Source organism: Nipponia nippon, unplaced genomic scaffold, assembly GCF_047370975.1.
Source record: "Nipponia nippon isolate SJK-2023a ecotype South Korea unplaced genomic scaffold, ASM4737097v1 scaffold_18, whole genome shotgun sequence".
Classification (NCBI taxonomy): Eukaryota; Metazoa; Chordata; class Aves; order Pelecaniformes; family Threskiornithidae; genus Nipponia; species Nipponia nippon.
Window position 1 is genome coordinate 4,083,522 of NW_028262334.1, and position 23,630 is coordinate 4,107,151.

A 23,630-nucleotide genomic window follows, 5' to 3' on the forward strand; every position below is an offset into this window, starting at 1 on the left:
TGAAACGTCTCTTTATCCTTCCCAGTGCCAATCAAGTATAGGAAAACGGCTCTTCCACAGGTGACCCGTCTCACTGAAGTTACGCCCTAAGCGCACCTAAGTTCAGAACCACTAACCACACTTAGCTCTTACAAAATAAAACTTAACACGTCGATTCAGGTGTTTAAGCACTGCAGGACTTCTATAAACAAAACACACTGCTTAAATCCGAATGTATTGCTATATTGGTTACCAGATCCGTTACTTTCAGCCCGTCCCCTCAGCAGACGTCTTCTGGAGGGAACCCTCAGCATCCTTTACGCGCGGCGTGCCGTTCCGCAAAACCCCGCGGTATCGGCTCACCACGCAGCAGGCGAAAAATTCCTTATAGGAGTGTTGGCCTCAGCTCCAACCTGTCCAGTTCCTGTTCTTGAATCTTATTTCTGCCTCAAACTGTGGCCACTCATAAATTATTTTGGACCAATTAAGAAACAGTGAAGCACATCAAAACCAAGTAAGTTCTTGCTAGGTTTTTACTTATCGCTCTTTTAGCGTAAGCTTTTAGAGGCAATCTGCCGTCGGCAGTTGTAACTGTGGCAGAGAAACGCTGGTATTTCCAGTCTTTTCTTCCCTCCTTCGTGTTTTTCACCTTAAAAAGAGAGTTGTTGCTTTTCAAACTCAATATACAACCTAAGCAGCAAACGAGGCCAACGCTGCTCTCAGCTGAAGCGTCAGCCCTCGAGGTTTCCCATGGCTCATTCCGCACTCAGGCACGTTTGCGGTTGCGTTACTTTATTACTTCTGCCAACTTTGTCAGTCTTTACCACGAGCGTCCGTGGCAGGGAACCATACGCTGCAGCTGCCAGTACGGGACAAAACCACCCCCGTTATTTCTCCACATTCATTGTTAAAGCTTGCATTGACCACAGAAACTACCAGAAGGATTGGGTTGCTGTTTGCAGCTGGACGCTTCTTGCAATGACTCTCCAGTCAACGGACTTTGCAAACCCCGTAATTCGGGGAACAACTGCGTGGACGCAGCCCTGCCCAGCAAGAGGAGGAGGGCGAAGCCTGCGTGACAGCTGCTGGAAGCTTAAGGGCTAAAGAAGAGACAGACAAGTCAAGGGATTTCTCGTTAATCTCTACCTTTGATATAAATAGATGTATTGTTATCTGGCAATTAAAAATCTGTACCATTTTTTCAAAGGTAAGAAAGTTCCGTTACCTCCGTTTTGCACATTTAGACGTTACGTGAAGCTCAAAACTCTCCCAGGAAATACTCTGCAACGGATGCATCTTTCCTCCTCTCAAATTACCCGCCTTTCTAGAGCGCTTTTAAGACAGTTAACATTTAATGTGAATGTAGCAACCATACTTCTACGCGTCAGGAGAGCGGGCAGGTCCTATCGCCGATGCAGTTAATTCTAGAACTTGTAGGAGCCCACTGAATGCAAACCGGAGCTACTAAGAAGTGGAAGAAAATGGAAACGTATCTAGGTTTAAAGCTTAAGATCTGAAACGCACTGAAAAGACTAACGAAAACAAACTGCGTGAAAATTCAAAGATTTGTTTCTCTCTGATACAGGCACTAAGAAGTGAATGGTACCAGTCACTGAAAGACATCGGGAATCAATTTCTCTCGAGAAAATGCATTATACGCTAAAAATATAGAATAAAACGACATAGCATCAAAGGGATCATGGAAGACGGACAATTGATAGTTTTGAAAAGAAAATGATGACAACATATAACATCTACAACGTATGCAGACATCCCTTGGAAGTTTTATATATGCTACATACATTTCAAAGTACACACAAACTGCCTGTTTGGCAGGTTGAGAAAATAGGAATACATCTTGGGAAGGTCATGAAGAAAAAAAACCACAAAGGAAAACAAGAGTTATTTACATTCAATAATTCAGTAGCCTTTAACATCTCTATATACATACAGACTCTTTCTATATATGTACAGACTGCGATGGGATCTGAATGACGCTTATTCCAAACGCAAAAGAAAAATACAAAACCCCATTGATAATTGACTCGACAAATGTTTACAGGTTGCAGAGCTTGCTTCATTTACAACGAAAATACTACGCGCTGACCAGACAGCTCGCGTCTTTGGGGAGCTCGAAGGCCGTACCAGAGGTGCGCGCTCCCAACTGCCCATACAGCGACTGGGAAAAAAAATTGAAAACTTGCTGCGCAGAGGGGGTTTTTAGCGGGCTATAATTGCATTTACTGCGTCAGACGTATCTTAAGCATGAAATTAGTTAACAAGTCAAAATTTAGTTGCTGTCAAGAGACAGTTTAAATAAGAAAATGCCAAATTTTATCCCTTCAATGCCCAAGTCAGCTTTAATATGTAGCTTCCCCTTCTACAGCACGCTTCCAAAACCCACGCGGTACAGACATTACTACCAGTTTACATTTGGCTTTGCCCCCGTCATCAGAAACATCTATCCTTTATAAATTTTATATCCATTTTCAGGTGATTTGTAGGAAGCAGATCAATGTCCCACAAGTTGGAAAAAATACAGAGACCGCTCTTGCCGAGCCTGGTTGTTTATCGGTCTCTCCGTTTTCCTGCCCGCAAGGATGTTTGTCTCGTGGGCAGCGCTGCAAGAGGATACCGCAGGGCTGGTCCTTATCCTATCCACAGGGCTATTTATGTTCCTTCTCTCCCCCAAGCTTTATCAGCAGCTCATGCAAGGAACAAACTGCTACCAAAAAGCCACACCCGAACCACCGAGCAGAAATTTTCAAGAAAAAATGTTTCTGTAGCTCAAAGGCTATTTTTTTTTTGATGTTAACCTGTAAGATGTTAGCACACTCCGGAGCTGCGGCTGCAGGTGTGTTAGTAACCGAAGGACAAAGCCAAGGCATCGATGGTGGCAAGCAGCGGAGAGCAGGCAAAGGAGAGCAAGTGGGGGAAGGGATTTCTGGGATGGGAAGGGTTCCTAGGGACCGGGTCTCTGCCCTCCAGGGGACACAAGCCCGGGGGAAGCTCAGGAGGGTGCAGGTGAACGCATGCGCTCTCAGCTCCCCAAATAAAGCAGTGTGCTTTGGTTATCGAGAGAGTATCAATTCAGTATCGGCTCATGCCACCCACCACAGTTAGCACAACAGGCTGAGAACAGCAGTTAGGAACTGAAGTGTATTTAAATAATGACTTGTTAAAAAAAAAAAAAAATCACTATTTGTGAACCTACCACTTCTAGAACCATCTTACTGAGGACTGCGATCTAAAATACGTTACCATCTCAGATGGCAGAAGCTTCTACACCAAATAATTAAAAAAAAAAAAGACAGCAAAGTCCACACACAGCTTGCTGTTATTAGTAATTTGGTTCACTCTCTGCTGCAATAGTAATCTGTCAACATACTTCTCCAAATCCCATTACTTTTCCTGGAACGGATGCCAAATCCATCCTATGGTGGGTAGGAAACACATGAACAGCCTCCCCCACACCCTGTCTGTGGTCTACAGTTTTCCAGGGCATAATCACAGCACTCAGGCAAGCTTCCCCTTACTCCCAGAGGACTCAAAAACTCCCCGCACACCTACCACCTGCCTGACAAGCGCTTCACACAGATGCAGCGGGCGCTACAGCACTAGGGAGCACGCCGGTTTAGTCTAGATCTGTATTTCCAGTTAGTCACAAGCGTGTGCAGGGGGATCCATCCCCATCACCATTTCAGACTGGGAGCCGAGGACAGCAGGCAGAATTCCTCCCCTGACAAGCGGGAACCTTGACAGAAGCTCAAGTGAAATAATTCAGGTACGGGAGCTTGCTTCAGCCTGAAGTTGTGGAACTTCTGGCCCCGTTACTTAGGGGAAAGCTTTTTATGAGACTCGAATCTGGCTCTCTGAGCATTTGCAGAAGTGACATGCGCTACGGTGGACTGCGGCTCTAAGTCTGTCAGGTGAACCTTACTTAAAACATGCATCAAGGCTTGAACACCCTTTACTTCTTGCCTCATTAACGAGCTGAGCTGAAGTAGTTGGCCTACAAGACAGAAGCCTGGTTAAAGCAGACTGAACATGCCAAGTCCTGTCAAATTCCAATTGTACAGACTTGTTAGTTTTTTTGGAGTATAGTGATTGCCTAAACAAGACTCCACTTCTTGTTAGTACAATAACTTTTATTTGACATCTACAAGATCATTATCTTGTAGTTTTTTTGGACAGGTTTATACAATCTCAATTTTTCAATAGTGCAACCTGTGCAAGCAAGAAATGACAAACATTGTCCTTCACTTTCTTATAAACATCTACTATTATAGGCAAAACAAAACTTACCCATATTATAGATAAGTGACTATTCACATTTGTACATTACAATTTCTTTTAAACAGCTCCAGATAAACTCTACAATGTCTTACAACATATTAAACAGTATTCAAGTTACTGGGTAACAGAAACAGCACATACAGCGGAACCCTCAAGTGTTTCCCATTCTCTAATTTACAGCTCAAGTAAGGTTTCATCTTACAAGTGACAAATTAAATTACATTAATGAAGTAAAAAATATAAGATTGTATGCGAGATGGAAGTGAATTTGCACTTAAGTTTCCATAACCACCTCGGATTAAGGAAATGCTTCAATTTAAGGAAAACAGGCATCCAGCCATCTTTGCAGTACACATTAGGAATACCATTAATACATTAAAAATGAACTCATTTTAATTTAAGATGTTTATCACAAAAAGAACATGTTGTAGACTCAAATATATAACCCCCAGGAGAGAACCAGAAAAAAATGCAACACCTGGGTATAAACACTATAAAAATGCAATAACCAATGCTGTACAACTAAGATTGTGTTTCTCTCCGAATTCCTGTCTCGTGTGTTTATCCTGTCCATGCCCGTTTCCAAAGACATGCACTGTCAAACAGAAACTGGGAAGGAACCTGAATGCATGATGTGCAACCTCTAGGTTTCATGCTTTTATAAACTCATAAATTGAAGAGAAAAACCCAATATATATTTTCTATATATATACTCAATACATGCATTCAAGGATATCTCCCACAGCAATGGCATCGATGCACTGCGTTAAACCCTGAGCACTGTATGACAAGTTAAAAATAAAGCCTGCTTGGGGATTTTCAAGCATTTTCAAACAAATTGTGGTTTGTAGCTTAAAAGGCCAAAAGTAAAAGCAAACAGGAAGCACTACAGAGAGCATAAGGAAAGACAGATGCACCACCATAAACAACTGCTGGCTTTCAGTTCTACCAACCTTTTTAGATCTCTTTATTCCCAAAGTATTTGAGAGCACACAACTGAACTGAAAAAGTTATATTTCTTTGGAATCTGTCCCTGATTTTGATGCAAGTGATATGCTTTTACAGCCTTTTCCTCAAACACCAAAGTCAACACCTGTAGTTTGTCCTCTTATGCGTTGTTGAAATTGGTGATGCTTTGCGGGTGATGCTGCTGCCATATCTGCTGCTGTTGTACTGCAAGCTGTTGAGACTGGTCTGACGTTGACAGGAGGTTTACAAGGGGCGATACACAATTTGCAGGAATGATCAAACCTGAAAACAGCAACAAATCAATTGTTTCATAAGCATGCAAACGATTTGTTCATTAAAACCTCAGGCTGATGATTCCACCATTTAATTCATGCAACAGTCAACAGTGACCCTTTCCACTGTCAAGTCTAATCGAGCACAGCTACAAGTTCTGCTTCTCATTAAGAGAGAATATCTTCAGGAGTCACTAGGTCCTTTAGGTCACGAAGCAGTAGAAAGAAGTTGCCATTCTGCCCCTGAAGACAAATTTTATTCTTACGTTACCCACTGCCACATAAAACGAGAAGTCGGCTGTTTTTGCCTTTCTAGTCTCACGGAAGTTACACCACCATGAAAGTTTAAACACGAAAAACCCAGTTTCAACATCTTAGGAAACTGTTGCTGGAGTAGGAGCTGCCATGATATTGCACATCCACAGAAGTCCACGTTTAAAAAAAACAGGGATATTTCAGCCTCTGAGGTACCTGCTATGAGGGCTTCACTAAGAGGCTTAGCAACAAGAAGTGACATAATCATCTTGAAGTTATTCTAAACTAGCGATTACATGTGACTTTCAATAGCTCAAAACCCATGAAAACAACTAGTTCAAGGGCTTGCTATTCTTTGCCAGAAGTGGGGAAAAAAGCAGAGCCCTGATGGTTTCAAAGGTAGCTTGGCTGGAACAGGCCAAGTATGATATTTTTTGTTCCTAGCAAATCCAAAGACCTGAGAGAATAAGTGTTCCAAAGCCTGGCTGAAAAAAAATTTCTTCCCTCTTTAACCTGACTCAAAACAGCATTTGTACTACAAACCAATTTCAACAGTTGTACTTCTGCCCCTCCCCAACATACACACTGACGAGCCTTTTCTCTTGTAAGCATCTTTATAAAGTCTCCTACGTGACTTTCAAGACAGAGTGACTTGTAAGTTACAACTTCCTTCTACTCCAAGATGGAAATAAAGGAGCAGACAAGCCACTTACCTACAATCCTCTGCCCATCTTCTGTTCTTAGACGAACTATTTGCATTTTCACATTTGTACCACTCACAGAGGCTAGAACGCCTTCTACTTTTGTCCAGACGCTCAATACTGAACCACACAAGACATAGTAAGTTCGACAGCGGAGTCCCACTTCACAAACTAATCCCAAGCCCGCCTTCTTACAATTGCCTCTCCTGCAGAAAGAAAAAAAAGCTTTCAAAAGAATTCTGCAAATAAAAAGTATCAATTCAATTAAAAACGAGACTTGGAGTTAACGTGTATTCAGAGTTGAGCGAGGGCTGCAGGTACACAGTAAGGGGAGGATGCTTTATCCACAGCATGCCTCTAAAAGTAAAGCGTTGAGAAGTGTCGGCCTGTGTAGGACCAGATATTCAAAATGTACAGAGCTTTAAGCCAAAGACACCACTCATTCAGATCACCTGAGAACGTGAATCTGTTACACATGAAACTGGTATCTGACCAGGACATTTCAGAAGCTCCAATATTAATCTGAAACTTCTACCAGTTATGCTGTTCCTCAGGAATGAAGCCATCAGCTGCTGAGTTCAGACACACTGTTAGAGGAGGTAGCACAAGAACAGCTGTTTCTGACATCTATCTCATCTCTACATGAAGTATAAATATTTTTGCCCCCAAATAACATTTGAACTATCCTACTACAGTAACAGATCAAGACACTTTAAGCACAAGCTGCTCCTGGGTCATTTTAGTTCTACTGGAGTGTAATTTATACATTAGCATTCGTCTAATACATTAGGACTTCAAGGGCAAGTGCAAAGCTTCATGTTTCCACTCAAAGGCTGGGTCATTTGACTGGTCATGGGACCGCTTTTCTTAAGCAAGAAAAAACACAAGATTCCACGTGAGTAACAGAAGAACAGAACAGTGATAAACCACTTTAAGTAAACTGTTTAAGTTAAAGCATCTACGTGCACGCAAATACTAACCAATAAGCATGGGTGCAGGTATCCGCAGAAGAATTGTACTGCTCTAACCAGTGTGGCAGAGCATCTTCAGAAGGTACCTGAAAAAGTCATTCAAAGTGGGAATAATCATAGAGTAAAACACATCAAGGCTTGCATAGAACAAAAGCAATTTGGTCATTACTATGAGACAAGAGGGAGCGCCAACATTCTGATGGTGAAGAGGTACATTATCCTATAGTTTCAGGCTATTCAATGGAGATGCCATCTCAAAGGACGAGCAAAATGCTCAAACACAGCAGAATCTCAGAGCTTTTCCAATAATCGACCTGATTCTCAGAGCTGCCTCAAGTTTTTACAAATTCAACACTATAAAATTGTTTAAGTGCTAGATATCTTACCAGCCTCTAAACAAAATAATCCATTACAGTATCTAAAAACATCATCAGCAAACAGCTGAAGCTTCAGAATCATTGCTTAGAATGCACTGTACGTAGCTGCTTATTTAAGAGCGTGTTTGTACATCTTACGCAGAAGCAAGACTTCTCCTTGCTAGACCCTAAAAACCCCTCATTTTATATTACCACACCATAATTTATTTATATTCAGAAAGCTTTAGATATAGAAATGCAGAAACCATGTAGATCCACTTAAAAAGACCCAAATACAAGCTCTGCTCTGGAAAAATAAGCGTAGTTTTTTTTTTACTTGCCAGAATTATACCCAAATACCAGAAAAAGAAAGTCCTTATATTTTTCCTTTTTTTTTTTTTTTTTTTTAAGTTTAAAACTAGCATAGTTTTAATGGTTACCTTCTTATATTTCTTTTTCAGGTCTGCACATGTTTCTAGTTTGAGTTGTTTCCCAGTATTTGGTCTGTATACTAAAAAAAGCTTCTTTTTAGGATTCACTTCTTTTACTAGAATCGCGGTTTTCTTGTTATTTCTTATCTGGAAAAGAAAGACAAACCAAAAACCTTCGTAAGTTTAAACACGCTGACAGTATCTACCTTAAACGATTCCGTACTGTGTTCTTTACAGAGTAATAGTGCGTGTGTGTGTGCAGTAAGACAACCAGTAATAATAAGGACACCTTTAGAAGACAATACCACTCATCTACATCAGCCTCACAACTTTTCCTTACCGTGAAAGCATCTGGTTTCTTGATGCAGGTTTAAATAAGAGCTATTAATTTGGGCTCGCATTCCTATCAGAAAATATCCCAAAGCAGCTAAAAAGGAGTGCTTCATACTTGGCGTTGAAAGCAAACTTAACATGAAAGATTGAAAGCATTTTGTGAAACTGAACAGTAATTAATTTGAACAGTAAATTTTTCGGAGGAGAGAACATATTTTGTTAGCCCCCAAAAAAACTTCTCTGACCATAACCCAAGAGACAAAGAATCTTACCTGTAGTGATAAATAAAATCCATCATCTGGACCCGTCTGTTCTGCCCAGATCTTAGTTGCTTCGTCCCAAGACATTCCTCTCTCTACACTGATCTAGAAGACAGCATGCAGGGGTATTTGGGAACAGGCTTTACAGCAGTTACAGACAGGAACTAAAGAACCACAGAACCAAACATTGCCCAGTGAAAGGCCTGGAACCTCCCCTCACTCAGCACATGCTTAGCCGATTGCCATGTTTTAAAAACTTACCAGCAAGCAAGTTTTATTAGTTCATACAAAGAAGATACAGAATTAACTTACTGTGTATAGTTCTACATGTCCAGAGGTAGAATATCCGGGAGTTAAAAACTTCTTAACATCTGCCTTCCTTACTTTCTCATCCCCAGAGCCCAAATCTTAAAAGGAAAGGACAGAGTTATTCTGTTTCTCTCTTCTTAGTTAAGTACAAGAGTACTGAGAAATTGTTTTACTCACCTAAGATGCCCATATCGTATCTTCCATTCTTTTTAGCATTTTGAATAACTGCATTTAGCGTGTCAGAAAAGTACTGGAATAAAGCATTCTGCTGATGTACTTCCATACCAAGAATTCTATTCAAGAATTTCCCTATATTGTTATAATCTTAAAAAAGAATAAGAAATCCATGTATTAGGTTAACAAAGATTAAGTTTGATGACAACAAGCTCTCAATCAGTATTCAGAGAGTCTCCAAAAGACTACTTAAATCCATTCTTTCGGAAATAAGGAAAACATTGTGAAGTTCTCCAAAAAAGTAACTTTTTAGATAGTTCCAACTTCAGTTCCGTTGCTAGGAATCTATTGTCGTGATATATGATATTCCTAGCGACATTGTAAAGATAGACTAAACACACAAATACCTTTATCAAGCGTTAGTATTCCAGATCGGTCTTCTACATTTATCAAGCCTACACCAATCAATCCCTGACGAACATCTAGGAAAAAGAAAGAAGTTAGATCGCAGCTGCTTTGCCATCTGAAAATAAACCAATGAAGTAACAGCTTGTTCAACAATCTTGTTTCAGGAGCCAATTCCAAAACTTCCGACACCCCTCAAATACGTTACTTGCAGTTTCTACCTAATACAGCAATAAGCAAGACAGAACTTTGCCTTCCATCCTTCCAGGAAGCACAGGCAGGGAAAACTACTAATAGCAGTATACATGAGCCCACAGGAGAACAAGATATTGCGACAGGTAATGGGAAAATGAAGTTAACTATGTAATACTTTGGCCAAACAGATAGAGAACATGCCTTATAATGAGAGAGTTCACATATCTTATTTCATACGTGAACTTCAACATTCAAGCAATGGGCACAGGAATAACAACATCCAGTGAGAGCCTATCTGGGCCAGCTGATGGGTTGAAATAGTAACAATGTTTTCTAGCTCCAAACTTATTTGCATTTTCTGCATAGCGGAGAACGATCGAAAGGTAGCTATTACATCCAATGAATTACACTTACCTTTGAAGAAGTCTCCAGGAAAATCAGGAGGAGGTGAGACCATTGGGGAGTCTAAGTTCACAATGGATTTCATAACAATCTCTAAAGCATTTCTGCCATACTGCGTAAGAAAGAGAAAGTTGCTCTAACAATGTGATCCAGCCTTTGTGCCTCAGCCCCAAGCACAGATGGTTTAACAAGCATTTGTAATTCACAATAAAGCGTTTTTCTCTACAATAGTAAAGGGAACTGGTTATTAGCTTTTCAATTATAAATGACACTATATAAACAGCCCAGTCTTAATTTCTAATTAGAATTGCCAAATTAATCTTTCAGTTGCGACTGAAAGGACACATACCATTTACTTAAGACTTGGACTGCTAGCAAATGCAAAAAAGTAATTTACACACACATTTGTGTTCCACATGGCTTTGCAAACAGAATTAAGACCGTTTTCTGGCTGTCTCAGAAAGAGGCCTCTTATCAAAAAATAATACAGTTAAAAGTAAAACACTTCACAGGAGACGGAAGAAATCCTTCCTCAACAGGTCATTTGTGGAATAAACACCACAGCATGAGCTTTCAAACGGAAACAGAACCATCACCTTGTTGTCAAAATTGAATCTGCTGAGGTCTCGAGTTTCTGTAGCCCGTCTGTCACCATGGGTGAGGGCTCCCTGTTAAGACATACCGTTGTAATTAAATCAAATTTTAAGAAAAAGAAATCTAAGTTGTATTTTCGCAAATGAAGGATCAGACTTCTTGAAACAATCTTACCAAGCTCTCCAGTCTTTTTGCCACTATAGATGCAAATCTTTGCTCTCCTGCCAATTCAGAAATTAGGAACACGTATTCTGGAGCAGTCACTTGGTTGGATCTATGAGTTCTTCCTGCATAATTGAGTAGAAGCACACATGTTAAATTCCACTTCATTGAACATTTCTAATAAACTATGAATTGTGAAGAGTAAAGAAAAAAGCTAGAACTTAATCCTGCTGAAAATTAGTTTCTGCTGTAATACAGCCAATAGAAGGCAGTACTCTAGAGTTGTAGCAACTTTCATAAAGACACTTGATACATAAAAAAAATCCCTAAGCTGCAGTCTAAGGTTGTTTGCTAAGTTTCTTTCAAAACTTTCAAGACTATTAGCTACGACTATAGATAAAGCTGATTCTGTTCATGGGTAAAGGAGATTGGAAGGGTCCTTAAGAAGTTGCTTAGTCAATCTTATTTCCCATGAATTAGCAGTAAACTCGGTATTACCGAGTATGCTAGGGGAAGGATACAAAAAAGTTATTTACCAAACTGCTGTATGGCTCTATCCGCGCTCCACGGCAACTCCAGAGTCATGTGAACTCTCCGTCTCTGATTCTTAGCTCTACGGTCTGCTTGCAACGATATACCAGAGCTGGCAGCCTCCGAGATTATGGCAATGTTCTTTTATTAAGAAAGGAGTTGTTAGTTAGCAATAAATCCAAGATCAAGCTTCAGTTTTCAGTTTCTAAAAAACGATAATTTTGCAATTACTACTAACACAGGTCTGGAATGGTTTCACTGTTACTTGGTCTTTGTATCGCAAGGGTGGCGGGGAGGGGAGAAAGTATGGTTCTCTTTATCAGAGTTAGAAATGCCAAGGAAATTTTTGTGATTGAAAGGAGTGGCTTTCACTTTACTTTTCAGCAACGCCTTTCTGTGCAAATGAAGGATGTTGCAGTCTTGACATTCCAAAGGGCAGGTTTCTGTGATGCTGGCCTGCACTTCAGAAAGAAGAGTCGAGGGACACAGGAAGACTTGCTCTGATAGCAAGCAACACAGGGAAGACAAAAAGTTGTTCCTAATACTGTATAAGGAAGAGGATATGGCCATTCTAGTATTTGAATGCATCTGCCTTGAAAGAATGTAAATGTTTTGACTGCGCACAAGTCACAGGAACGTGAGTACTTACCCTCAAGTGTAACAAGAGGCCACACAACAGCTACGTTTACTTGATTTGCCCTCTTGTGGTAGCATGTCCCAAATAAACCACAGGCAATTTTTTTGTTCCCTCTTTTATCAGCTTCAATTCTACCATTATTCCAGTCAGTATTTACTTTCAGAGTGCAATGTAAAGGACAAAAGCTACCACTCTTCCCAGCATTACTTCTCAACCCTTGTTAAGGTAAACAATCTCCACCTCTTCCCTTCAGCCCCTCAATTCAAAGTTTTTTCTCCCTCTCATACCAAGTCAGTCAGTGGTTTTCCCCATTTCTCAATTTCATTATTTCCTCTTGGAAGCAGAGGTACACAGTAATCCCGAGAAAGGAATCAAAGATGTGGAGGGTTTATCTGCCTTTGAAACATGTGCTGTTTTACAAGACCAGCTTAAAAGGTGCTAGCTTTCAGTTTGGCACGCACGTACGCACCTCTTGAGCACAGGCCTCTGTGGCCACCCAAACTACAGCCTGACCTCTAAAGCATGCTGCAGCCACATACTAGACAGGACTACCGAACATACTGGTTTGAAAAACAAAACAGCAGCGAATAGAAAATGCTTTCTAACTAGTACTTACTTACAGTACCTAAAGTCACTGTGGGATAATGGCAGAGCCACAACTTGAATAACTTAATCAATGTTAATATGGCATCTGGCAAGTTTTTCTAAATTGTATCTCTTTAAGGACTACCTTATCTCCATCCATGAACCTCTGCTTTTCTGTGATGTTCAGAATTTCAACGGGCACGTCGAGTTCAGATCTTGACTCGTAAGATATGCTGCCATCATCATTGCTTACAACTCTCCCTTTGCGGCCTGTCATCTTTAAAAATAAAAGGGAATACAAGCTCATTATGGCAATACCAAAATTATTACATGACCAAAAACTTCAAGCAATGATGCTATTTATTCACACGCCAACCTTAAAATACATTCAGTAATTTACTCTAAGTGCAAAACTACATTAGGGAACCTGGATTTTTTTTTTGTTGATGCCATTATCTGTTATGTGGAACACTTATTTAGAGGTAACTCAGGGAATCAAAAGCATAACAAAACGTATCTGTGTAGAAGTGACATAGTATTATATCACTGCCCATAAGGGATTTCCCAAGAGTACTAAAGAAAATAAACTAAAATGACAGCTGAGATTGTCACTGATTTTAACAAGGTCTTTTAAATCATAACGATGTTTCTACTTGATAGAGACAGGTAGCTTACTAAAGACATGTCTCTAGCATTATTGAGAAAGAGAATAATTCATCAGGCTTTTCACTAACACAGTTTTGTTACACAGGTTCTTAATCTTCATTGCCTAGGAAGATAGAAAGAGAAACTAGTATGATTTACCCAACAAAAAAACCCTATCAGTCTCAGAAATAACCTATTTACCCATTCAGAGCTCTTCTCTGTATTCTAATATAATCTTCAAGTTTCTCTTTAACTCAGAGGCACTCAGGAAGAGTAACCTATATACTTACTCCTGTGAGATTACTGTCTAAAACTGATAAACAAGTTCTCTTTAATTGATACTTAGGTCCCATGCAACCTTGAAGAATGACAACACTGATTTACTGCAGCCAGACAGATAATGTATGGCTGCAGTAGGAAAAAAAAAAAATCAATTTTTTTTCTAAATGTGAACATCAGCCTACCTCTGCAACATTTTCAGGACCACCCAGTTCATCTATAAGCTCATCCAGTGTATTAGGTGGAAGATCTTCAGCCAGCTTTTCCAGTTTATCGAGCAGTTCTTTTTTCATCTGTTGGGCCCTTTCAACAGCATCCTGACTGGTTACAAAGCTGCTGTTCGTGTTACTGTTTGCTGAAATTTAAGAGAAACTCTTTAAGATTTAGAATTTCACTGCCTGAGTGCTAAGAAAGTGAACAGAAGCCAAAGAAACTTATTCTTACCTGACGTGTTGGTACTAGAAGTGGTGGTACCAACGGTGGAAGTAAAACAGCTAGGTCGTTTTGATCCGAGACCAGAAGCTAGTAAGGCACTTTGAATAGAATCTGGGTCTATACTTTTCTTCTTTTTCTTGTCTTTATTTTTTTTATGCTCTTTTCTAATTAACCAGGGATCTAAAGTAAAATAAAATATTTTCAAAAAGTTTCAAGCATTTACTGAAAAGCCATCCTTTCCTTTGAAAAAACTACATTTTCATTACAAAAGGTGACTTACAAAAGTCTGAACTCCAGTGTGTAAAATCTTCTTAAAGATGATGCAAATCAACATTCTAGTACTAATTCCAGTCTCATTAGACCTAAACTACATGCTTATCAAACACTCTTTGGCTCATTGAAATGGTTCAGAAAGACTTTATGCTTAGTATCTACAAGTACAGTTACTTGCTTGATGAAACACTTAAAACTGTCTTACCATCTTCGTCATCTTCACTGGATTCATCTCTGAATGGGTTGAAGTCGTCATCATCTCCAGAACTCAAAAATCTGGAGCTCTCATTGTCACTTTCTTCGTTGTCTGAAGCATCAGACTCACTTTCACTCTCATCAGAGCTGCTACCTGCAAGGCCACCTGTTTTGCGAGCTTTTTTGGCTTCTCTGCTTATTTCTTCACCTAATTCCATCACCACCATCACCCCAGAAAAAAAAAAAAAAACAACAAAAACAAAACCACAACTTAGTTTAGCCCTTGTAGTCTACTTTTGAGGTTTGTTTTACCACCACTGCATACGAACTAGAAAGATATTCAACTTCTAAAAATAGAACCATTTAAAAGAATCTAAGTTTTCAGTAAGACTCCCCTCAACATTTTTATCACCACCTACTTTTTGGTAAGAATATAATCGGTTTGGGAAGGGGAGTGGTATTAGGGTTCTCTTTACTGAGCCTCACGAAAAAGAAAGCAATTATTTGCTTGACTGCATCAGGAAGTGGTCTGACACGTGTAAGGCATTTTGGGATACAGTCCCATACAAGATCAACCCATTTTGAGCAAAGTCACCGGAATTTACAGGTTATATTGTTTCAGCAGCAGTTTTAAAATCTATTAACAGAAGTTACTAACAAAAGTTTTAAGAGACTGGTAACACACGCTTTTTCATGAGTGACTGTCTGATATCGGCATTCCTGTATTTTTCCAGAGTTCACTCTTAGGCAGCTCTAAAATTGTCCTTTTCGCTATGACATCAGTGTAAGAACTTAAGCATTACCTTTCCGTTTCTTTATTTTGTTCTCCTTGCAAGGGCTGTCTCTGGGCGAATTGTTATTACTTTGAGCAGTCAAGTCAATTCCCAACAAGCTAAACAGCTTCTTCCTGTCAGGAGCTGGAAAGTGCTTTTCAATAAGAGACTGGAATACTCCTCTGTTTAAGAAAAAAGGGTTCTTCAGTCGAATTTGCATTTATTTAAAGCAGAAACCTGTAACATTTTAACAGCTTGCTTGACTTCTCTGAAGAGTTATTCCTTGTGAATGCTATTACACAAGCACCCTGTATAATTATCACCCATATTACTGTATGTGTCACCTTCTTAAAAGTAGGAGACATTTACTTTACAGCACTGTTACTTATAACTTGTTGAATTTGGTTTTGGCATCAAGTGATATTGCTACTGCCATCTTCTTACCGCTTAGATTAAGTTAATCTGTCATTTAAACTTTATTAAGATCTTCAGCAAGGTAGTCTCAGGATTGGATCTGGCTCATCTGATAGAAGAGGGAAGTCATGATTGTAACTTGCTTTGGTATATATGTAGCATACACTTGACAAATCTTCCCCTCCTCCCAGTTTCAGCAGAACAGTACCAGCTGTTCCCATCTGAAAACAGCATTTCAGAGTGCCAGTAGAACCAGGAACTAACCAATTGTTCACCTGAGCAGTACTGTCACATTTTGCGTACAGGCAGCTTAAGCAAAGAATGTCGGTACTAAAGGACACTCAACTTTCTGTGCACTGACTGATGCACGTTTTACACGTGAAAGGACAAAGTGCTACACATGCTAAGCTGGATTAAGGTTAGTTTTGTAAAGGACAGTTCTACAACTTCAATCTTACTTTGCTGTAGAAACAAAGTCATTCAGTTCACCACCACCTTCCTCCAAAGCTTCTAATGTTCTTGCTTCTCCTGTTGACTGCAGGCCAATAACAACACACTAAAGGACAAACGAACACAAGGCATTGTCACTAAGATGACTGACTTGTAAGTTTACTTTCGCTTGAATTTCTGCTCATTGAATAGCTTCAATACCATGAAGTACAAAAGCATGCTACTACTATGTCTGAAAACATTTGTGTTATAAACAAACAAAAAAAATCTCATAACTTTACATTTAACAAAGACATTTAAAAATACGTCTTGCTCAACTTACTTTCCCGTTCTTGATTTCTTCCCGAGCTAGCTGCACCACCCTCTTCACTTTAGATGCTATGCAAAGGTACTTGAAAAACCTCTGATGAGCTGACCAAAACTGACCCCACATAGACTTTTTCATTCGTTGTTCTGCATCGATAAGGTCGGCTGCTTGTTGAAACCTCTCTCTAGCACTGACCCACTGCAGAAGAAAATGTTAATTGCTTTACATGTCACATTTCAAGGCTACACAGGTACATTGTTTAACATCCAAATAAAGACAGAAGAGAAGTTTAAAGTACTATGGGACTGCAAGTCAAGGAAACTCATCATACATCAAACAAAACTCTCAAAAAGAGAAATAGCTATGGCTTAATAAATTCAGAAGATAATTACTCTCATAATGAAAAGCAGATACATTTACATTACTACCAATACAAACATACACAGTATTTTCTAATTATCTAGTTTCTCCATTATTACAGTCAGGTTAAGAAAGGTAAGAGCACTGCCCATAATTAAGTATAAAGCAAGATCCCAAGAAGAGAAAAACTCCACTGCCTTCTTTTCTACAACTTTCTGTTACACCAGTTGTTTCCAGATTAGGTAAAGTAAGCTTTGGACACATGTTTAGTGATTATTTTAAACAACATTCATAAAGTAAAGTGCTTTTTTCAAGTTGATGTTATACACTTGTCAAATATAAATTTTCATTATTGTAGCTATACAACATGAATACCGAGTCATGCTTAAGCACCTCTTAAGCAGGTAAAGACCCTGCTCATTATTAATCTATGTCCAAGGAGTAATTATTTTTATCTAATACAGCAGTGGTAATGTACAAGCAGAATGTGCACTCAGGAAAAAGACGCTCATATGGACAAAACAATTAAGAACAACATGAAAAAGATAACCAGCAGGTGAATAAAGGAAAACATTAAAAGGGAACCACAGCTTCGATGCTTTGGATCTGATCTGCCACATCAGTACAACTATCACCCTGTGCTGTTTAACTACAAGCGCCACTCCACCATACCCTTCAATGAAGAAGGGCATGCAGCCTGTCTAATGTTTTGCAGCTTGTTCTCAGCTCAGTTGCCTAAAGAGGGAGGACTGGAGCACAAAAATATGACCAACAGGTGAACAGCTTTATCTTGGGCAACAATGACCAAGGTCTCTGAAGCACTGCTAGAAGGCAGTGGATCCGAGAGATACTGCAAGAGGCACCCAAAACTGCAGCTTTTATGACTCAGAACAAGAATTATCAGCTTTTGCCAAGTCTAAAGATTTCTCCATTTAACATTAAGATGAGACAAGAAGATGCCATTCCTGTCTCTCAACAGGCAACAGTACCACATGCGATTTCAGGAGCATTCAAGTTTAAACTGAGTAACTTCAACCTCTCGGAACTCAATACAGAAAATAAATTTAAAAAGTGTTCTTACCAGTTTCACAGATTTATTGTACATTTTAACATATTCCTGTGAAAGCAGAACTTCATCAATTTTGAAAGTTACACCTGAAAAACTCAGCTGCCTTGCTATGTACATTCCTCTCAGCTTCATATCCATAGCAACTATTTCCATGGCACCAACACCTCTAAAATAAAGGAACAAATTAAGTCAATATTAGAATTTTCAAGAGCAAGGATTTGTTAAAAAAACCTCAAGTGCTTTAGAAGAGAACAGCATACTTACAAACATGAAGGAATATGTTTTCAAAATCATCAGTACTGTTTGGTTAAACACATCCAATCAGGGCGTTTTGAAATTTAGCCTTCACATAAAACTATACCCCTGCCTCATGAGTGTTAAATGTATCCCAAGAGGTATAAACACTCAAAGAGTTACTTCTTCCCAAATGACCTAGCATGCATTAGGAAACAGTACCTTACAAACTAATTGGATAATGAAGTTGGTCCAAATATATAACAAAATCTTGCATTGCTATTTTATAAACCCCACTGAAGATTTAAAATAATGACTACAAACTGTATTAAGCTATTCAGATTTACGCTGATATGAAAATAATTAAACTAGTAGGTAACTTAAGTTCTTTTTAACAGCAACACACCTTTAGCAATACCTTGAGAGCACAGAAGTCAACTGCAAAGCTAACCTACTCACAAGCTTGGGCCTGTAATTTCATTATTGCTTAATTGATACGTACTCAGTAATGAAGCAGAGACTACACTTGCACAGTCTAGAAAAATCATGCATCATGTAGATGGTATGCAAGAAAATGCATAGTAAGCCCTACTGGAGCATTCTAAAGCGTTCAAAATTCTTTAAGTAGGCAAAATGTAATATATTAAGATGCTCACCTACCAAAGAATGTAGCAGTTGCATTTTCTACTGACATTTAGGTTTTTTAATAAGTTCTGAAATACAAAGTATCTTGCAACAGCATGCATAATTTTTCTGAACTGGGTTCTTATGCCAGAAAGCATAAGAACAAGACTTCTTCCTGTAAAACTGCCTAAGCTGAATGCATAACATTAGAGGGCTTCTGCACATAGTGAGACATCAACTATACTGAGCATACTCAGTACATACAGTGTGTTTTCATGATAAGCAACAAAATATTTTCATAACACCCACATTTTAAGAGGGCTATTTTCCCAGCAAGCTTCTAAAGCTCTCAAAATTTCCTGTGAGCAAGGGAAATGCCCCATTTTTTACCACGTAAGACAGATTACATTTCTGCTAGATTTAGAAGCTAGAGTCAGAAAGTTCTTCGTGTGACAGGACAAGTTTGCAGAGGACTATGAGTGAGTGAAGACAACAGAACTAGAAAGCACAGTCAACCACAACCATACGCATTCTTGCCATAGCTCTTCAAGACATCACCTTCTTTCAACAGCCTGAATGAAATCGCTGAATTCCCTAAATGGAGTTCCTTCACCCCATATTCCAAGACGGTTCATATATGCCATATTTCTTGGCTCAGATGCACCTAGGAGAAGAACACACACTGTACCAGTGCCAGTAAAAACATAAGAGACATTTAATGCAAACCAAGTAGTACATACCTGTGGCACTAGCATAAACAACCCTGGCTTTTGGAAGTTTATTTTGAAGTTCCAATACAGCCAGACCTGTTTTTGTTGGTTTTGACGAACCAACAGGACACAGATTCTTAGCTTTATGACACTCATCAAATACAATCTGAACCGTAATTAAGGAAAAAACACTGTCACACATTTTTAGAATGGGGACCTAAAACAAAAGACAAGAAAATCTGCTAATTACCATAGGTGGCAGCAGTAAATTGTAAGCTCGAAAAGACACTAGTCATATTTTTCACTAAAAACTTCAGGAAAAATATTTAGCTAGTAAGTATTTAAGAGCACAATTACCAACACTTGAGTTCTTTAAAATGCTGTTGATACTAAAAAAAAATTTTTTAAGAATTCACTGGAGAAAATTTCAGTGTAAATTTAAGGTTCTTAAAACATCATCTTTTAATTTTATGTGTTTGTTATAGAAAAACCAGGAGCTTCACTCTTGTACCAGAGTTGTGTGGCAACAATACGATTGTAATGGATTTGACATTAAGTTTGTAAAACTAAAGTCTAACGTCAGAGCACGCACACTATCAATTACTGTCACGAATAAAGAACAATACCTAAAAATACCAACAAATAGAAATACAAGATTGTCTTTAAAGATGTAAGCTTAAATAGCAATTTGGTTACAATCAACTGAACTCCAGATAAAGGATACAACTCCATCAAAGTCTTCACCACACCAGTGAAGAAGCTGCTTTAATCTGGTTTTGTATTTACCACCAGACTGACTTTCACCAATAAGAGAAGAATAGGTAGCAAAGATGACACCTTTCTTCACACTTCCATTATGTTTGGAAGAAATTTTCCCATACTTGAACTGCAATAAAAAGATAAAAATGACAGAAATTATTCTAAAGAGATCGCTCCTCAAACCCACCTACCATATGATTAAGGCATGCTGGTGGTCTTAACCTTAAGGGGTGTACACTTTGAACCACCTGTATCCCTACGTCATGATTAGGGCATAGCTGGCATATGGTAACATGGTTAAGGGGTTATACACGGCCTTACTTAAATATATACTTAAGGAAGACTAGATCTGAGGCCTCAAAAGATTAACAGACATGTTCTTTGACTACATGGTTTCCTTCACTTAAATACAATTAACATTTTAGTTTCAATGCATCCCTTAGAGCTAATAGGTCAAGTGTATTTACAGCTGCTACCATAAATGACAGTTTCTAAAGTTTTGCTGTATTTTAGAAATTAAGACTTCACAAAGCAAAAATACTAACTCAAAACAAAATTTAAGTTCAATGAATTCAACCAGTAATCACACTTCCCAATTTATGCAAGTGGCTAACCCTGAGCAGAGGCACAGCCTCCAAAAAGAACTGCACAAGCTACTGCTGCTTTAATAAATTACTGAGGAAGTCTGTTATTCAAGTATTAGATAGAAAATGTATTACATATAAAATGTGCGCTGGGAGATAGAAAGGAAAAAATTCAAATGCTATAAAGTCTAAGAGATTTAAAGAATATTTCAACTTCTAGAAAATACTCTACTAGTAGTGTCAGTAGTGGCTTGAAGAGTAATATTTAAAAAAAAAAATCACATGCTTAGACTTAATCCTACAAGGGGCCTATTTACATGATTAAGTTAAAGCACTGTGTGGTTCTTCGTAAGATTAAGGCCTGTCAAACAAGACCTAGACAGTAAAGTTATTGAAATTAGTACATTCTTACTCTTAAAACAGTCAACATGCACAACTTGTCACACAAGCGTACCTAAAGTTTTGCCTCAACTGTACATAGTAAAAAGTTTCCACACCTTGTTTAATGAATGAACCAATATGTTTTTTGCTCCAATATCTCTCAAATCTCTTTCAGCATCGTATTTCAGATCATTTGACACGCTAAACCTGAAGACATAGAACAAAGCATATTCTGTAAGTTACAGCAGAAGCTCAAAAAACAGTTGGTAGAACATTTGTCAGAAGACAGATTACACTGAATTCAAGTACTATAGTCACTACAGTGTCTGCTCTAACAAATTCTGACACACTTACCAGACTGCTCTTTTTCTGCCTAGCAAGTAATTTTCATAGATTATTCCAGCTATGGTCCTTCCTTTTCCTACACCAGCACCATCACCTATCAAGAATCCAGCTCGGTCTCCATTGGGCAGGAATGTTTCATGTTGCTGTAGGAGAAAGAACAAAAAAAACTTGTACCCATCCTCCAGAATGCATCACTGTGCATTGTCAGAAACAAGCAAACATAAGAAACATCCTCTTGGATGAGACCAGTGGTTCACCCAGCCAAGCAGCCTCCTGACAGCAGGAAGAAGGGATTTTATTTAGGGAGAGGATATGAGCCTAACGGCTTTATGGGATCTGTTCTCCCTCGTCTTCCCTCAGCACCTAGAATTGCTGTACATATCTGTCCAATTCTTTTAATGCCTACTAGGAGACTGGCTGCTTTTCTTAACCCACTGGTATGCACCTCCACAGCCTTTCGCGGCACCAAGACCCACACATCCACTGCCTGTGTAAAGAAGTATCCTTCTATCCATTTTAAACCAATCTCCTACCGGTTTCACCAAGTTCTGCTTTGTTCTTGTTTTGTGGGATTCCACTGCCTTCTTGATTATGTAAACCTTGATTTCATTCCCCTTCATTTTTCTCTGCTCCACCCTGAGGTGTCCCAGCTTTGTTAGTCTCTTTTCATGAGGCATCTTCTCTCCTCCTGTGACCATTTTAGTCGTCCTCTAACTTCACTACCTTCCTGCCTGGCACAACATCTGATGCGGGCCCACTGAAGTTTAATACAGCAGCAAAATAACACCCAGTCTTTGTTCTCTATACCCTTCCCAACGATGCCAAACAGCGTCAGCTTTCTTAGCCTGCTGCTACTGCAGCCATTAAGTTATTTCAGAGAAATAAAAATAATGACTAAGATGTCCTTCCTGAGTTTTAAGACAGTTTGAGATCAGCATCACGGAACTGGTTTAGACAAAGCTTTCCGAGGTGTATTACCTCACTTTTATCTGAGCTGAAGCTCACCTGCCACCTTCTAATGCAACTCAAACTTTTAAGCTCTTATTATTTTACCTCCTTGTAAAACTGACATCGCTGCACTTGTCAGACAGCAGTTTTTCTTCTTAAATTCTACGTTAGCTTTTAAGCTGCGCTAGTGTCCAGCATACCTGGGCTGCGTAAGTGATCGCTTCAAGTTGCAAAGCTGACAACCAGCCACTATCAATTGTTTCTTCTGATATTGATGTCTGGTACCACACATCAGGAGGAGTTACACTGGATAATGAGCTGGTTTCCACTACTGGGTCAGGATGACGTAGACCAATTTTTACTGGTTGAAAAGGGAGGGGGAAGAAAGAAGAAGATGAAAACATAGTAGAGAGTTCTGTTGCTGCAGCACAGGTTTTATATTTACCAAAACAGATTACAACTGTCCATTGTAAAGGCTGAACTCAAGAACAACCATGTTTCATTGCAACAGTACATCAAGTGTTAAAACAAACTGCAGTGCATACAAAGGAATACATTAACCTGAATTTATATAACTAACCTTAACTTTGTTTCTCTTCTCACCACCTTACCCCAGTTTTTATGAAATTAGATAAAATTCAGTTCAAGTACACAAATATTTTCATTTTCTATGACATGTTTGAGAAAAACTGGTCTGAACCTTGCCTTCCCAAAAGGCCAGAGGCGGCCTCAAGATGCCAGAATCACAAAAGCAACATTCTTCTCACTATTTATATAGTGCTGTTTTTAAGCAGTATGAGAGGAGAAAAGATTTAGAACAGACGTGGTTTAATTGCTGACAGATCTCAGTGACAACAAAAATTAACCATTTAGCTACAAACTCCATGCAAAACTTTTGGCCTTGTTTTACAGCAGGTCAGCAATGTACCTAAGAAACAAGGTAACAGTTTTTTGTCACTGATTACAATAAAGAAGGGAAAGGAGAAAAAAAAAAAAAAGAGGATGGCAATTAACGGCAGTAAGAGATT

General features: G+C 39.0%; 1 protein-coding gene across 1 annotated transcript in view; it reads right to left on the minus strand.

Annotated features, from left to right (window-relative positions):
- Positions 1-1,741: 1,741 nt before the first annotated feature.
- SBNO1 (strawberry notch homolog 1) overlaps positions 1,742-23,630 on the minus strand; it is a 35,622-nt gene continuing 13,733 nt past the window's right edge. Inside the window, exons 7-32 of the mRNA XM_087754327.1 lie at positions 22,803-22,963; positions 21,664-21,797; positions 21,426-21,516; positions 20,310-20,471; positions 19,616-19,751; positions 19,434-19,539; positions 18,030-18,183; positions 16,604-16,786; positions 16,290-16,387; positions 15,448-15,599; positions 14,655-14,852; positions 14,186-14,356; positions 13,927-14,096; positions 12,963-13,094; positions 11,601-11,736; positions 11,077-11,189; positions 10,905-10,976; positions 10,321-10,420; positions 9,714-9,788; positions 9,310-9,456; positions 9,136-9,230; positions 8,836-8,928; positions 8,240-8,377; positions 7,453-7,529; positions 6,485-6,678; positions 1,742-5,526 (exon numbers count right to left, since the gene is read on the minus strand). Coding sequence (XP_087610453.1) covers positions 5,384-5,526; positions 6,485-6,678; positions 7,453-7,529; positions 8,240-8,377; positions 8,836-8,928; positions 9,136-9,230; positions 9,310-9,456; positions 9,714-9,788; positions 10,321-10,420; positions 10,905-10,976; positions 11,077-11,189; positions 11,601-11,736; positions 12,963-13,094; positions 13,927-14,096; positions 14,186-14,356; positions 14,655-14,852; positions 15,448-15,599; positions 16,290-16,387; positions 16,604-16,786; positions 18,030-18,183; positions 19,434-19,539; positions 19,616-19,751; positions 20,310-20,471; positions 21,426-21,516; positions 21,664-21,797; positions 22,803-22,963 — 3,431 coding nt within the window. The 3' untranslated portion in view covers positions 1,742-5,383. The remainder of the gene's footprint in view (positions 5,527-6,484; positions 6,679-7,452; positions 7,530-8,239; positions 8,378-8,835; positions 8,929-9,135; positions 9,231-9,309; positions 9,457-9,713; positions 9,789-10,320; positions 10,421-10,904; positions 10,977-11,076; positions 11,190-11,600; positions 11,737-12,962; positions 13,095-13,926; positions 14,097-14,185; positions 14,357-14,654; positions 14,853-15,447; positions 15,600-16,289; positions 16,388-16,603; positions 16,787-18,029; positions 18,184-19,433; positions 19,540-19,615; positions 19,752-20,309; positions 20,472-21,425; positions 21,517-21,663; positions 21,798-22,802; positions 22,964-23,630) is intronic.